This window comes from Schistocerca piceifrons, chromosome 4, assembly GCF_021461385.2.
Source record: "Schistocerca piceifrons isolate TAMUIC-IGC-003096 chromosome 4, iqSchPice1.1, whole genome shotgun sequence".
NCBI classification, from domain to species: domain Eukaryota; kingdom Metazoa; phylum Arthropoda; class Insecta; order Orthoptera; family Acrididae; genus Schistocerca; species Schistocerca piceifrons.
This window is the reverse complement of record NC_060141.1, coordinates 134,399,808-134,418,056: the sequence shown is the minus strand read 5'-3', so window position 1 is coordinate 134,418,056 and position 18,249 is coordinate 134,399,808. Positions and strand designations below refer to the sequence as shown.

The 18,249-nt window shown below is 36.4% G+C and overlaps 1 protein-coding gene across 1 annotated transcript in view; it reads left to right on the top strand.

Annotated features, from left to right (window-relative positions):
• Positions 1-18,249, top strand: part of LOC124794753 (alpha-1,6-mannosyl-glycoprotein 2-beta-N-acetylglucosaminyltransferase) — a 234,771-nt gene that overhangs the window by 195,390 nt on the left and 21,132 nt on the right. Inside the window, 4 exon segments of the mRNA XM_047258368.1 lie at positions 1,295-1,536; positions 4,720-4,865; positions 4,997-5,157; positions 13,397-13,504. Of these exon segments, the coding sequence (XP_047114324.1) occupies positions 1,295-1,536; positions 4,720-4,865; positions 4,997-5,157; positions 13,397-13,504 (657 nt within the window).

Genomic DNA, 18,249 nt, shown 5'->3' with positions numbered 1-18,249 from the left:
TACACTGGTAACATTCTTACTTCACAACACCCATCTGATGTCTCTTTATTATTTCCATTTCACTTCACTAATCTTTACTATGTCCAACTGCAGTCAATCCAGAGTTTGTGATCACCACTATATAGCTTTCAGTTTTCTAATCTAACACCCATCAACGTGTACAACACTAGCCATACATGCAATTGTCGTGAAAATACTCCATAATCCTTCCTTGAGCACTTCTGTCTTGGAGAATGGTATGGCTGGTAGTTTATTTCAAATCTTTTGACAAGGTAGTGGCCATCCAGATATCATTGTGAAAAACTAACAATCCAGTGATTCTGAGGGAATTAGATTAGGAAATGAGGCACTTAAAGTAGTAAAGGAGTTTTGCTATTTGGGGGGAAAAATAACTGATGATGGTCGAAGTAGAGAGGATATAAAATGTAGGCTGGCAATGGCAAGGAAAGCGTTTCTGAAGAAGAGAAATTTGTTAACATCCAGTATTGATTTAAGTGTCAGGAAGTCATTTCTGAAAGTATTTGTATGGAGTGTAGCCATGTATGGAAGTGAAACATGGACGATAAATAGTTTGGACAAGAAGAGAATAGAAGCTTTCGAAATGTGGTGCTACAGAAGAATGCTGAAGATTAGATGGGTAGATCACATAACTAATGAGGAAGTATTGAATAGGATTGGGGAGAAGTTTGTGGCACAACTTGACCAGAAGAAGGGATCGGTTGGTAGGACATGTTCTGAGGCATCAAGGGATCACAAATTTAGTATTGGAGGGCAGCGTGGAGGGTAAAAATCGTAGAGGGAGACCAAGAGATGAATACATTAAGCAGATTCAGAAGGATGTAGGTTGCAGTAGGTACTGGGAGATGAAAAAGCTTGCACAGGATAGAGTAGCATGGAGAGCTGCATCAAACCAGTCTCAGGACTGAAGACCACAACAACAAAACAACAACAATCCAGTGAAGAAGTGGAGTCACTTTTGTGTCCTTAATATAGTTTATTTCATTGCATTATGGATATCAAATTGATTGAGCATTGATAACTATCCCTCCATCCTTAGTGGTAGCTACCCATGTGACAGGAAAGAGGATATCTTGAGTATCTGCCCATTGATCTATATGCCTTTGATGTGGCTGTAGCACAATGTGTAAGATTTCCTATATTAGAAGTCATTCCTCATGAGAAAGATTATTTTTATTGAAAATATTAATTTTGATTGTAACCAAGTGGAACTGTGCTGTATGTGTAAAAACTCATTTAGAAATACAATGACCAAATGTTCTCATCTCTGTTGCAGGTGCACACAAGGATTATTTACCTGAGGCATCTAATTGTCAGCCTTGCACAAGCAAGGGACATAGATACTGTACTGTTAATCTTCAGTCATGATTACTATGATGAAGAGATTAATGAGCTTGTACAGAGCATAGACTTTTGCAAAGTCATGCAGATTTTCTACCCTTTTTCCATACAGACACATCCAAAGGAGTTCCCAGGAGAATCCCCAGGGGACTGTCCACGCAACATAAAGAAAGAGCAGTAAGTTTAGTACATTTTTACCCCAAATCTTAACACTCATTCCTACCTTGTATCTATTGTACTGTTACAATTATAAAACAGAAGATACGGTCTAATTCTTCATTTTTTGTGTGAGCTACAACAGATTATATGATATGTTGTTTCAAAATATTTACGCAAATATAAAATTACATAACTTGTGCACAAATTGATCTCACTGGCCATGTGTGTAACAAGCTAAACTCGCTATTTTTTGCACCTAAGAGTATTCCCTAATTCCACCATACACACCCATGAAAATATGTGAATGCATTTACACAGTGAATGAAATACTGTCTTATGTTCAAAATTAAGCATTTACCCTACACAAAAGTCAGTCACATGGCAACACACATAGACAGTAATGACAAATCCTTCACAATTGTTTAAAAAAATACATTTTGCCTGTGGTTCTTAGTTTATCTGAGAAGTGTTTACCAAAGCAAAACACACACACACAAAATATTGAAGATAGCAAGCTAAGGAAAAGTAAAGTAATTTTGTCCCCATAAGTAAGGTAATGCTAGTTGACTAACATTAAAACATTTTGCAATTTGCAACTATTATGTTTGGTAAACTAGAATTCTGGGTTAAACAGCATTGAAACACCCACTACATTTTGATACTGTTCTACAGTATAACAGCCCTATCTTACTGGGAAGTTCATTTGCTGGCTTAATCTCTATATATAAAAAGACAATGGACTGACTGACTGACTGACTGACTCATCCATCATTTCCCAGCCCAAACCGCTAAGGACAGAAACTTGAAATTTGAAGGAGGTATGGATCTTATATTTTAGGCATCGTTTAGAAAGAGATTTTTCATAATTTCAACCCTAAGGAGGTGAAATAGGGAATGAAGTTTTCATTTCAAAAAAGTCACTATTAAGGCAATTTTGAAGCTACACCTACGAAAATTAGTATTTGGTTTCTCAGTCAGAAATAAAAAAATCTGTGTTTCAGCATTTTTGGAAAATTAACTCTAAGGGAGTGAAACAGTGGGTGAAAGCTTTTTTGAAAATATGTCATTATTAAGAACTACTAAAGCATTTTTAGAGCTACATCTATGAACACTGGTATCTGACTTCTTGATTACAAATTTTTAAAAAAAATGTGTTTCAGTGTTTCTGAAAATTAAACCCCTGAGGGGGTGCAATAGGGGCTGAGATTTTTTATGAAAATATTTTATTACAAAAGCATTTTTAAAGCTAAATCTATGAAGTTTTAAATTTGGCTTCTCAGTTAGAAACAAAAAATAAGTGTTTCACTGTTTTTGGAATTTCAAACCTTATGGGGGTTAAATGGGGGATGAAAGCTTTTATGGAAATATCTTTTAAGCTAAATATAAGAAAATTTGTATTTGGCTTCTCTCTTAGTAATAAAACACATGCATGTCAGTGTTTTTGGAAATTCAACCCCTAAGGGGGGGGGGGGGGGGGGGGTGAAACATTTTATGAAAACATTTCTTTGTGAAAGCATTTGTAAAGCTAAATCTTTGAAAACTGGTATTTGAATTCTTGGTTGGAAATAAAAAAATATTTGTTTCAGTGTTTCTGGAAATTTAAGCCCTAAGAGAGTACAATAAGGGACGAAAATTTTTAAGAAAATATTTCATTACATTAAAAAATTTTAAAGCTAAATTTATGAAAATTAGTATTTCACTTCTCAGTTGAATATAAATAAATATTTGTGAGTGGGTGAAAGTTGCTATGGAAATACCTTCACAAGAAAGCAAAAGGTATGGTTAAGAAAAACTTCAGACTCCGCTACCAGATGCGCATTTTGATCAGAAATACATTGGAAGAGACCATACGTATATGTCCTTACTTAGCGTGAAAAGCTTAGAAAGTTTTTCAATTTGTGAACAAATAAAAATTCAATTAAATAAAAAAATATCTCTGCAGGCCATACAGTCTATGCGAGTGAAGCAATGGGTGCTAAGCTAGTACATGCAAATGGAAAAATGACGATGAACAAAGTGGAGAAAATCGTAGTTCAATTACTGTGATAATGCAAACTCCAGACTGGAACCAACATTGATAATATGTTTATCTCTAGCAGTCCTATAGAGGTATATTTGTGAAACGTAAGTGGAAAAGGATTTTCCAGATTTTAATGATTTCTCCATTTTTTATTGATGTAAAAAGGCTGAATTTTTATAGCTCAGATGGGGGAAGAAGCTTTTATCACAAATGATTTGGGTGATGTCATGTAAATTATAAATACCAGTGGATGGACAGGTGTTTAAACCTCACTGCTTCCGAAAACACATATAGTGTCACAAACAATTAGGCAGCTTCAGTTCTTATTTAGGGACTGATGCCTGTCTTTTGGGGGCTCTTGTCATAAAACAGCTGTTATAATGAGAGTTTTATCATAACAGGAGAGCTCTTGGGTGTGTTTGAGAGAAAGTCATATTACATTTCCCTTATTGGAGGCAATCAGGGGAATAATTCAGTTTCACTTGTGAGTTTTGACACTTAATGAATGGAGAGTATGTTGGTTTAATTTTTTATTGAACCAAAAATTTAGAGTACTGATTTGAACAATTTATCATTCACTGCAACAGTTGCCTAACAGGGGTAAACACATAGAATGAGGATTGCCCACTTCTTTAATATTCTAAGAAATTACATAATCATTCAAATTCCTTGTAACGGTTTCTCAGGAAAAAGGCATATACTTTTAAATGAGTTGTAGAATTCATTATTCATTAACAATGTTGAAGCAAGTGTATATGTAATACTGCATGCAATGTACCTTTTCATAGTTAGTTGACATATTTAAATATTTATTTTTATTCAATCCCATTGATTACATGAGTACAGTGTGTGTATTTTTCTATAGACAGGAACACATGATTTATATCATCTAAATTTTCTGAATGTTGCATTTGTACTTCGCAAAGTTTTAAGAGTGACTTATTGTGAGTAATCTACATTTATTTTCTATTTTCTGTTTTTCTATTTAGTTTCTATTGAATTAACAAAACATTTTTCTTCCTTACATGTATTGTGAAATTATAGCCTGGTGAACTGTTAACTAAGAAATGGGAAAAATAATTCATTTAATTCTTAATGTTTATTTCCATACAATATGGAAAAAGTATTTTGATGTCATGTCACTATGAAGTTAAAAAATTTGTTCATTTATTTCCTACCAGGGCCAAGGAAATGATGTGCAATAATGCTTTATACCCTGACTTATATGGCCACTACAGAGAAGCAAAATTCACTCAAACAAAGCACCACTGGTGGTGGAAAGCAAACAGGGTGTTCAATCAGCTGGATGTTACAAGAAATCATACAGGTATGCTGCACACACAAGAGTCAGCACTGAAGAGCTAAACTACAACTTTCAGAAAACAGTTACTTATGAGAGAATAGACTTTGAACTTTTTGTGTGGGAATGTTTCAGGTTAACTATGTGCATTGTTACAGGGATGGTGTTGTTCCTAGAGGAGGATCATTTTGTTGCTGAAGACTTTATTCATGTCATGCATCTCATGGAAAGAACTTGTAAAGTCAGTTGTGACAGGTGCAACATTCTTTCCCTTGGCACGTACCTGAAAACCTACAATTATTATGGAGATTCAAAGAAAGTAAGAAATATTTGTTTACAAGTTTAAGTTGTTAAGAATATTGTTGATAAATGAATATATTTGCATCCTCTATCAGAATATTTGTTTATGTATTAAATCTGGATCATTATATGTGGTATCCCAACTTAGCTAGAAATACATTGTTTCACTGACCTGGAATCAACTGACCATATACTCAAAACATTTGAACCTGGTAGTATTTGAAGTGGCATTTTATTGCCAATAAAATGTGAATACACAAATTGTCAACTGAGAGCAGGGAAATACTAGATTAGTTACATTATACTTACAAACATTTTCAAAGGTTGTAGAAACCATTGGATCAGCTGGAAATGTAGTGGTAACAGTTTATTGGGGATCACTTGCTATGGTGTCGATCAATTGCCTAAAATAAAAGTAAAAAGACTAACAGATCTGTAATTTGGCTCTATATTGTACAATAGGGACTTTATAAAAAAGTAAAATCACTTATAAAGACAAAGATTCACTTTCAGACACAAGTACAATGCACCCATGTGTATCGAGAAGAGTTTCAACAAATACTGACAAAAACCTCACAGAACTACAACATTATTTCTTGGTCTTGATATTTCATCTCTTATGAGAACTTCATTTTTAAAACAAAATCCTGCAAAATAGAGCAACTGTATTTTTGTGAAACTGAAATAAGCCGGAAAAATGTAGATCAGTATGCATTCTTAATACCCTCTTTAAAACTGCATTTATATTCTTCTGACCTTTTTTTATGCTTATCTGTTCCTGTGCTAGTCCTTTTATTCATATCTCTTATTCTGATCAACTTGGCTGCCCTTACTACAGGTCTACAAAAAGCCTTCACATATTACTTAATTACTTCATCTTGTACATACAGTATCTCTCCACATTTGTCAGTCTTTCAACTATTTTGGTAATACCCTTCATTTTCCCTAATTTGAGATTATCTGCTCATGTTTGCATGCATACTACATCCAATGTGCTCAACAATCTGTGTGATATGTACTGGAATTGGGCTACAGTCAGAATTTATTTCCTCTTCTGGTCCTTTTGGTGACCAATACTGGATAGTTCAGTATAGGTCCCATTAATTTCTTACTTCTTTGGTAAGGGTTTCCTGTGGACTTCCTTTCTCAAATATTCCTTGCAGTATATCCTCAGTTAACATAATAGTTTAATATTTCAGTATTTCAAGTGCTTCAGTTTCCTCTTTTTCCAGTGCTCTTGTGGTCTACACTTCACTTTTGAATGTGCAGTTTTTGAGCATTTAAGCTTTTTAAAAAGAATATGTACAATTAATAATTTAACACCTTAAAGTAAAACTTAAAAGACAGTGCTAAAATCTCCACCACAGATTGTGTTGCAGCAATAAGTGCCCCATGTCAAGTAGATTGGAGACACTGCCATGTGTGTTCTGTTACTCTTTCTTGCTGAAAAACACTTCTGATTCCAGGCACGTAGGAAGTGCTCGTTTTATGCTGTCACAAAAAAAAAACACAGACAGTCTTAAAAATCATGTTTCTTTAAGAGAGATGTACAAAGAATCTAAAATTTTATTATTTAAGTTGCTCACAAAAAATTCAGAAACAGTTTACCAGGTATAATTATTTTTAAATCATTACTTATAGGCATGCTGAATACAAGATAGCACGAATGAACATGTTACCTTCAGTTTATTCAGAAGAGCATAGTATGTAATACATGGCAAATTTTCATAGTGTAAAAGAGCTTCTCACTCACCTACTTACTGTTTAAATTCAGAGAAATGAATGATCTGACTACCTAAAATATTTTAATATTAAATTTGGTAAATTAGAAGTAAGTACCTTGTATATGTTTCCACATATACTTTGATCTACTGGTTTCCTGGTTCAACTGGACTGGGCTATGTCAATCTAAACCACAACTTCGCAATTTTGATTAACTAAATTGTGTGTGACCAGCTATCAGTCAAACTGCCCTCTTTGTTATCTTTTTTTCCAGATGTTCATTAACTCTTATATTTCCCACAGAAAATGTTATTTCTAACAAAGTATTTAGTGTGATACAGGTTACTACTACTAGAAATATGTATTTCATGTTCCAACTTTGGTTTGTTCACAATGTACTGAATGAGGGCTTCTTAGTTCCTGATATATTTAAGCTGGTGGAAGTATTAGACTGCAGGACAGGAGTGTTTTGTGTGCAGCTGTAGGCAAGATTGGTGATGTAACAATACAATACTTGAGCATAACATAGCCACTACCGAGTGAATGGTGAATGCCATGGTGTCCCCCTGTCAAGATAGTAAGCACAAGCGTAGTGCCATAACTGTATGAGGTTAGGGCAGCATGTACCCCTGCACCACCACTATTCCCATGGTTGTCTATGTGTTGGGCTTGGGTAAGTGGAGCTGGCTTTCTCTGCTCCATGCATCTCCCCCCCCCCCCCCCCCCCACAACAAAAACCCTCATTCAATATGTCTTCAACAAACAGCACACAGTCAACCAGTAGTTTGCTCTGGTTTAGTCTTTGTAAGAAACTTGGGTGTGTGTTTCGCACATATATTTTCCACATGTGGAAAAATATATATATATATATATATAAAATAAAATAAAGCATAAGATTCAGTACAGCAATTGCCAAAAACCTTCCGATCTGATGAATGTACAATGTATTGAGTCTCTAGATATGAATTAGACAACTCAGTTGCTTGCTTTAAGGATTTATTAATACCACTTCTTTCATTACTTCTGCTGTATTTTTTTTTCAATTTTAATGTTCAGCATGTCAATCCCTCCTTCCCTCTAATCTTCGCCACTTGCTTAGATTGTCATTGTTTAATTTTCTGCCTGTAATTACTCCTCTTTTGTTTAATCGGTAATTCATCAAGATCATTTAATTTTTCTTACAAGCATTCCTATCTACATCTACATCTACATTTATACTCCGCAAGCCACCCAACGGTGTGTGGCGGAGGGCACTTTACGTGCCACTGTCATTACCTCCCTTTCCTGTTCCAGTCGCGTATGGTTCGCGGGAAGAACGACTGTCTGAAAGCCTCCGTGCGCGCTCTAATCTCCTCCGTCAGACCGATCTGGTACGGATCCCACACTGATGAGCAATACTCAAGTATAGGTCGAACGAGTGTTTTGTAAGCCACCTCCTTTGTTGATGGACTACATTTTCTAAGCACTCTCCCAATGAATCTCAACCTGGTACCCGCCTTACCAACAATTAATTTTATATGATCATTCCACTTCAAATCGTTCCGCACGCATACTCCCAGATATTTTACAGAAGTAACTGCTACCAGTGTTTGTTCCGCTATCATATAATCATACAATAAAGGATCCTTCTTTCTATGTATTCGCAATACATTACATCTGTCTATGTTAAGGGTCAGTTGCCACTCCCTGCACCAAGTGCCTATCCACTGCAGATCTTCCTGCATTTCGCTACAATTTTCTAATGCTGCAACTTCTCTGTATACTACAGCATCATCCGCGAAAAGCCGCATGGAACTTCCGACACTATCTACTAGGTCATTTATATATATTTTGAAAAGCAATGGTCCCATAACACTCCCCTGTGGCACGCCAGAGGTTACTTTGACATCTGTAGACGTCCCTCCATTGATAACAACATGCTGTGTTCTGTTTGCTAAAAACTCTTCAATCCAGCCACACAGCTGGTCTGATATTCCGTAGGCTCTTACTTTGTTTATCAGGCGACAGTGCGGAACTGTATCAAACACCTTCCGGAAGTCAAGAAAAATAGCATCTACCTGGTAGCCTGTATCTAATATTTTCTGGGTCTCATGAACAAATAAAGCGAGTTGGGTCTCACACGATCGCTGTTTCCGGAATCCATGTTGATTCCTACATAGTAGATTCTGGGTTTCCAAAAACAACGTGATACTCGATCAAAAAACATGTTCTAAAATTCTACAACAGATCGACGTCAGAGATATAGGTCTATAGTTTTGTGCATCTGCTCGACGACCCTTCTTGAAGACTGGGATTATCTGTGCTCTTTTCCAATCATTTGGAACCCTCCGTTCCTCTAGAGACTTGCGGTACACGGCTGTTAGAAGGGGGGCAAGTTCTTTCGCGTACTCTGTGTAGAATCGAATTGGTATCCCGTCAGGTCCAGTGGACTTTCCTCTATTGAGTGATTCCAGTTGCTTTTCTATTCCTTGGACACTTATTTCGATGTCAGCCATTTTTTCGTTTGTGCGAGGATTTAGAGAAGGAACTGCAGTGCGGTCTTCCTCTGTGAAACAGCTTTGGAAAAGGGTGTTTAGTATTTCAGCTTTACGCGTGTCATCCTCTGTTTCAATGCCATCTGGATATGCTGTTTCGAGCCACTTACTGATTTAACGTAAGACCAGAACTTCCTAGGATTTTCTGTCAAGTCGGTACATAGAATTTTACTTTCGACTTCACTGAACGCTTCACGCATAGCCCTCCTTACGCTAACTTTGACATCCTTTAGCTTCTGTTTGTCTGAGAGGTTTTGGCTGCGTTTAAACTTGGAGTGGAGCTCTCTTTGCTTTCGCAGTAGTTTCCTAACTTTGTTGTTGTACCACGGTGGGTTTTTCCCGTCCCTCACAGTTTTACTCGGCACGTACTTGTCTAAAACGCATTTTACGATTGCCTTGAACTTTTTCCATAAACACTCAACATTGTCAGTGTCGGAACAGAAATTTTCGTTTTGATCTGTTAGGTAGTCTGAAATCTGCCTTCTATTACTCTTGCTAAACAGATAAACCTTCCTCCCTTTTTTTATATTCCTATTAACTTCCATATTCAGGGATGCTGCAACGGCCTTATGATCACTGATTCCCTGTTCTGTACATACAGAGTCGAAAAGTTCGGGTCTGTTTGTTATCAGTAGGTCCAAGATTTTATCTCCACGAATCGGTTCTCTGTTTAATTGCTCGAGGTAATTTTCGGATAGTGCACCCAGTATAATGTCACTCGATGCTCTGTCCCTACCACCTGTCCTAAACATCTGAGTGTCCCAGTCTATATCTGGTAAATTGAAATCTCCACCTAAGACTATAACATGCTGAGAAAATTTATGTGAAATGTATTCCAAATTTTCTCTCAGTTGTTCTGCCACTAATGCTGCTGAGTCGGGAGGTCGGTAAAAGGAGCCAATTGTTAACCTAGTTCGGTTGTTGAGTGTAACCTCCACCCATAATAATTCACAGGAACTATCCACTTCTACTTCACTACAGGATAAACTACTACTAACAGCGACGAACACTCCACCACCGGTTGCATGCAATCTATCCTTTCTAAACACCGTCTGTACCTTTGTAAAAATTTCGGCAGAATTTATCTCTGGCTTAAGCCAGCTTTCTGTGCCTATAACAATTTCAGCTTCGGTGCTTTCTATCAGCGCTTGAAGTTCTGGTACTTTACCAACGCAGCTTCGACAGTTGACAATTACAATACCGATTGCTGCTTGGTCCCCGCATGTCCTGACTTTGCCCCGCACCCGTTGAGGCTGTTGCCCTTTCTGTACTTGCCCAAGGCCATCTAACCTAAAAAACCGCCCAGCCCACGCCACACAACCCCTGCTACCCGTGTAGCCGCGTGTTGCGTATCCATGAACCAAAAAAAAAAAAAAAAAAAAATGGTTCAAATGGCTCTGAGCACTATGGGACTTAACTGCTGTGGTCATCAGTCCCCTAGAACTTAGAACTACTTAAACCTAACTAACCTAAGGACATCACACACATCCATGCCCGAGGCAGGATTCGAACCTGCGACCGTAGCAGTCGCGCTGAACCAAAAAGACAGGGCCATCTGTGTACCTTAACACTGATGAAATGGCTACTTCACTTACTGCTTATGTTCTGAGATATTCTGTCATGTACTTTGTTTCCTATTATAGCAATTAACCAGGAAGTTATATTGCACTTAATTCAGGACAATTGTAAATTAATGCCTCTTGGATATACAGAACACAAATTTTGAGAATAGAAAGAACAAATCTGCATGAGTGTATGAGTTATTTTAGCATAAAAGCTCCACTCTGCCATAGACAGAAAGGATGAGACTGTCATTCTTCAACAAAAAGTTCAGTTGGGATTCAAATGTCAATCTGCTTTTGAGATTACTTTCCAGTTTGTCTCAATCTGTTTTGGTTGCAGAGTTGTTCTGCTTAAAATTAGAACACACACAATTTCTAAGCTAAATGGTACTCCAGTAAAAGACTTCCTTTTTGCCAAGATATGTATGTCAAATTATAATAGGATATTAAAACTAGTTTCAAATTAAGTTTAATGATACATTAAAATAAATATAATTCATAAGAAAAGTAATTTGTACGTTGTGATTTAGGACATGCAAGTCTAATAAATATAATACATATTCTTAAGTGCTATGAAATTCAGCAAGAACATTCCATCACATCACATGAGTGCTCATGTCATATAACAACATTAACCAATATTGATTATATATCTGAATTTTATGAGTACATAATATTACATAAATATAACCACATAAATGAACAATATTAAATAGATATATAAAATTGTAGATTTTATTTTGCTTGTATCACTCAGTGTTTGCTTATGGAATGCATATCATGTAAATAAGTGTATGGTGAATACCCTAGTTGCGCAGCATCAATTGTTAATCATATAAGGTTTGCAGTACTATGTGGACTGATCAATTGACTACTGTAATCTCCTGTCATCCCTGGTAATCATGTTTTTTACATATAGGAGTGCATGTGTATGATTGCAAGACTAACTTCATCTGAACATTTTGAACAATTTTATTTTCTTTCCGCATTAAAAAAATGAAATTTCTTCCCTTTTGTTAATAACATAATACACAGTGTTACTTATGGAAACTGCTTAAATGTAGAACACAAGGAATGCTTTTACCTGCAAAAGTTGAGTCTTCAAAATTAAAACCAATAAGAATTTTTGTATTGGCATTTCAAGACCTAAGACAACAGAACAACCTCTAGTAAGCAGAACAAATATTTTTTATGAACTGAGAGGTTTGGACAGGGGGAGGGGGAGACAAGAGAGTTTACCGAAGAACCAGTTTTTAAAAAATAAATAATATTCTTTAACTCCATTACTTAAAACATGTTGGTTACATGAAGTAATATGATACTTCTGTTTCAACCACAATAGTATTACAATATTTTCTATTGACAAATCCAGGGAAACATGCACAGTTCTGTAATACAAAAAAATGGTTCAAATGGCTCTGAGCACTATGGGACTCAACTGCTGAGGTCATTAGTCCCCTAGAACTTAGAACTAGTTAAACCCAACTAACCTAAGGACATCACAAACATCCATGCCCGAGGCAGGATTCGAACCTGCGACCGTAGCGGTCTTGCGGTGCCAGATTGCAGCGCCTTTAACCGCACGGCCACTTCGGCCGGCTCTGTAATACACAGAACAGTCAGTAACAGCCCTTCATTGTTCCACTGATACTGCAACTAACATATACCTCTAACCTGCTGTGAATCACAAGTCAAGAGAATGAGGGGAGATGACAAATAATCAGTAGCAATGCTAACTTCATTCCAATAGTTTTGTATTGGATATGTTCATGCCATGTAATTTTTGCTCTGACTTCTTACAGTACCAGTAATTCAATAAGTGTTGTGTGTACTACTCTGGGAAACTTTGGTTTTGGATGATACTATGTTTCACCACTAGTGCTTGACTTCGTGTTCTTTTTATATACATCTTAATATATTGATTTCCAGTTCTATAATAAAATTGTTGTATTGATATGTGTTGTGCACTTTATGTTAAGCTTCCTTCAGCTTTTAATAGTGACACAATATTATCAAACTTTGCTTGCAAATTGCTTTTTTGTGTTAGAATTTTTTTAAATCTATTGCAGTTTCTATTTGGTGATGTTTCAAGCTGTATATAACTGTATAAACACCATTTGTTATAAAATGTCCCCTCTTCCTGGTTACAAATGAGATTGTATGTACATGTACAGATAACTGTTGCACTGTTGATTCTAATCTGTGTTCCCCTTCAGTTACCTTGTATTTTAATAATCTGTGTAAGATACAAAATTTGCTGTTGACTGTAGAGATCACCATTAATTTTTCCTAATGATAACATACATAAACTGTCACTGAAACATAACTTTTCAGCAGCAGCTTCACTCAGCTTCCATGCACTGTCATGCTGATTCACTTTCTCACTTGCCTCTGCTATATGTGTGTGTGTGTATGTTGTGTTGTCTCTCTTACATTCCAGAAGGAGGCTCTGAGAGCCATGAAACGCCACCCGTCTTTCTCTGCAGGCTCAATTCCTCCATCCTGGGGCTTCCAGATACTCCCTTCTCTCTATCAGCATTACCAGAAGGTATAGGATTGCTGGCTAATAATGGCACTCGAAATGTAGCCAATATTGCCATTTGACAGTAAAGTCCCTGCAAGTCTGCATGTTGCAATATTCTTGTGGCTTATTCACTGACATGCTATGTATGTAACTATGCTTGGATATTGAACTACAGTTGTAGAATACTTTTAGCACTCATGCACGTGGTATGACTTAGTTATAAGTGCAAAAATTGAATGTTGGCTGTAGTATTATTAGGAATTTGTGTGTTGCACATGAAAACAAATAAATTAATTTACTTTATAACTTTTAAATTGAGACATACTCTAATCTATTCAGGCAAATTGAGGAGAAATTTCTATTTTTAATTTATAAATTTGCAAGTAGGAGCGATTGAAAATATCAAGATCAGAACAATTATATTCATGTTAAGGAGTAATGATGACTGATGGCTTGTGATGGTGAAAAAAAAAGGTGTACAAATAAGGACGGTGAAGTAGTAGATCTCAAGAAGAAAAAATTTGGTTCTGGGAACATTAATAATCTTTCATATATAAAACGAGGGAGAGTCAGCCACTCACCTATCCCAGATCAATGCATGGAGCACAGTAACACATAACAGAAAATAGCATTTACAGTGGCTTTTGAGCATTAGCTCCTTTTCTAGCAGTAGTACACACATTCAAACACATCACCGCACAGACACCTGAATGCACACTCCCATGGCCACAGCAACAAGTCTTGCTGTGGCCATGGGAGTGTAGATTTGTTTGTCTTTGTGGTTGCGTGCGTATGAATTTCTGTACTATTGCTACAGAAAGAGGTAGTGCTAGAAAGCTTGTGTGAATGCTGTTTTCTGTTATGAGTTACTGTGCTCATGCATTGATCTGTTATAGGTAAGTGGTTGCCTTTCCCTTATTTTACATATTGATCCATCCAGGAATTTTCATTATTGTTAAAAATATTTCATACATTCCTAAAGATTTATACCACATTCAGTGCATTGTAAGTTGAAGATAGCTATTTTGCAAAGCAATGGAAATGGGAACTTCCACAATGTCATTTCCCTGAGTGCTTTATGGTGTGGTTGATTCCAATATAGTTACAAATATGTTTATTAAAATATTGGAGTCATTACACTTTGGAATACAGCTTCTATATATTGCGGAAACATAGTCTGTCTTTCATCATTATGTTTTTGTAGTCCACCCAGCATGTTCAATTATCATGTTTAAAGGAATTCAGCATGGAGACCATAGATACTAGGAATATTCCAGTCGAGGTATGAAGTCTCCTACGTTCCTTCAAGATCAGTGTGGACTGAGTCAAGTCATACATTAACAGGCCGAAGCAGACACTCCAGGCCATTTCAGTAACAACAAATTATGTCTAGTACTAACCTGCTCACACTGGTAGTTATGGGACTTACTTCTAGATTACTTTCTATATGTACACAAATATTAGGCAAAAATACTCCTCCTCTTATAGAGCTCAGAAATTGTTTTTATTTAATACCTTAAAAAAAGGTTCTATGTAACTTTACAAAGACCACTGTCTATTTATTATCATGAATTATGTGGTATTTCAATCCCTGATTTCAAATAGGTTCACTGTAGTCAGATAATAAGCACCCAGTCCTTCATAAACTGAAAATCCTCCCTCTGTCTCACTTACAATGGCATTCATGCCACAAAGAGCATCACATTACATTTAAAAATAGTGATAGTTACATTCATAGAAGCATTATTTTGTACAACATGTTGCTATGTTTTGAACAGATTCTCAATAAACATGTGCAATGACTTCTTGTTCTGTTGTGGACAAAATTGACAGTATTTGATGAAAATACATGGGTTATAAAGGTTCTAAAGAGGCAATTGTGCATATTTCATGCATTGCACAGACAAAAACTGGCATCATCGCAAATTTCTCTAGTACTTGCGCTCCCTATAAGGTACATGTCATCTCATTACCCAAAAAGGTAAATCCTTTTTATGAAGTACTGAAGTATCTTTTCTCTATTTATCATTTACTTTCTGCACAAAAAACCTTCAAATATTTCACAATAAAATATTCCAGTTAGAGGCTATTTTTCAAGGGTTGTGTTATTGTCTAGTAGTATCAGAAAGTGAATAAAATACTGCATGATTTTGCTAATTTTTCAGAAAATATATTCTCCTCTTCCATCACCCAACAAAGTATATCATGATCTTGATGTCTCCTCTATGGAAAGCCCCTGCCCCTCTCTCCCTCCCCTCCCCCCCCCCCCCCCCCCCCCGCCTCCCCTCCATAACACATACTCCAGGGCACTTTAACAAATTCAGTGCACTCTGTTTACATGGGTGGTACCTTGCACTGGCTACCTTCTACCTGCCCACAGAGAGCAATACAATATTACTCCCATATTATCGCTTTCAATGTGAGTTGTAAAGCTGCACTGAGGGAAAATCCCTTATCCTGATTAATGACATTTCTGTTGCTTGCTTTATATATTGGTCCACAATTGTACCGCCAAGCAGACAATCAAAGCCTTTTTATGTGCTCTTGTCCCAAATTGTGCTCATCTAGAGGAGATTTGTCTTCCCACCAGAGCTCTGCATACTTGTTCAGTGTAAAATTGTGAGAAACAGTGCTGTCTCTTCCAACATATGGTTTGCCACAGTGGCAAGGAATACAATACTACAGAAGTGGAAATGCTTGCATTATCTTTCACACTCCCCAGAAGATTTCTTATTTATTTTTTGTTGGTGATAAGTTGATTGCTACCCTTTCCTTTATTTTTCAGATCCCCCTCCATTACTGATGTTTTGTGCTGGATTTGAACTTTTGAAATTAACGCAGCTGATTTCCTTCCCCAGTTTAAAACTGTTCTTGTCTCTATTTTGGGAAAGATAATTTTATATTCTTTTTCTTTACTCTTGTTCCCACATCTGGCTGCCTTCAGTGCCCTTACAATACCTTAATTTCTGTATCCATTAGAGGTATGATTTTTCAGCTAGTTACACTCCTTCAGGAAGTACCATCATCACATTTAGTGCTTGCTCTGTGCACTGTTATCATCATTAAAGACAAACTGTTGCCCCTGGATGCTGGCAACTAGTTACTGAAAGATAAAGGACTATGAATAGGTATCATGGAAACATAATAGTGCTTTGTACCACATTCTGTCAGACAGAGCCCCCGCCAGAATGGTCATTCTTTGGAGCTCTTTTTTTTTTTTTGAAAAAAAGACGAGCAGTTGGGGGGGGGGGGGGGGGGGGGGGACAATACTGAGTCTGCCTCTAACCACCTGTAAAAATAAGAGGTCTTCTGCACTACAGTCAACCAGGAGCTATATTAATTTGGAGTTCATTGTGTTCTTACAAATCAGACATAAGACAGACATGGCACTGTGCATGGCTATGTTACATTGAACATAAACAAAACTAAGACATCAGCAAGAAAACAAGTCTGCACTAATTGAGCACTTTTAAGATAAAAGCATACAATGAATTGTGAAAATATGTTCATTGTCAGTTTGGCAGTTACTTTCTGGGACGGTGTAATTAAGAAAGCAATTAAACTATAAATGTAAGTCTAATCTTGTTAATCAAATAAGGAAGGTAACCTTAGTCCAGCTTGGTAGTCTACTCAGAAGCAGTAATGCTGGAGTGTCTTTATTCAGCACCTCATGGGTTAGTAGGTGTAAGCTCCACCCTAATAAACAAGCAGTGGTGAGATCATTAAATTTTACAGAATTTAATACTATGACATATTCAATAACTACACAATATGCATTATAATACACAAGCACTGCCCCAGAAGACTATGCTTCTGAAATACATCAGACTCACTGCAGATTGATGTTGTTAGTAATTCAAGATGATTTCGCTTCACTGACATGCCATGTGAATCTTCTCGTTGAGTTCAGTAACCATAGACTTACAGTACTGTCATTCACTTGTGAAATTTGTTTTCAACAATCCATCTAAGTCTGAGAGTAATAGAGGTATTCACAAGTTCAACACTAGAAGGAAAAATGATTATATTACCCTTCAATGAATCTAACTTTGGCACAGAAAGGGCTGAATTATGCAGCTATCAAGTTCTTTGACAATATACCCATGGAAATAAAAGGTCTGACAGACAACAGTAATGTTTTCAAAAGCAAATTAAAGAGCTTTCTACTTAACAACTCCTTATGTAGCATATAGAAACTCTTAAGTGGAGATAGTCAGTTAAAAAAGACATGTAAATGGTCAGCATGTGGCCATATAAATATTATTTTCTTAGTTTTTATTTAGTTGTATACAAGTATTATATGTTTATTCTGTTGTCACATCCATATCATCAATTTTTATCAAGAATTTGATCCATGGGATAAGTAACTAACAACTCATGTACGTCTGGCAATGAAATTGACAATATTTCCTTTGAAAGATCAGAGAGATTAAACAATCAGTACCTGTCGTCACTGTCTTCAGCTGCACTGACGATGTCTGAGCAAATTGTAATAAGATAGATGGTTTTTATTTGATGTGTACTTATGCCAGCACACATGGTCATTACTCCAAAACTTCTGTGTATATCTCATACCATAAACAAGTTTATTCAGTTACTATATCTGTGTAGTGGAGACAATAGATTTCAGGAGCTTGAGTGGTGTTGGTGCATCACTATTTTAGACATATAACTCACTGAGGTAAGAGTCTATACAGTAAATAATTACTTTTTCTCCTTTTTTAAGGAATATTTCTTGAAATGGATCATAGTGGGTGCAGCTTGTGTTT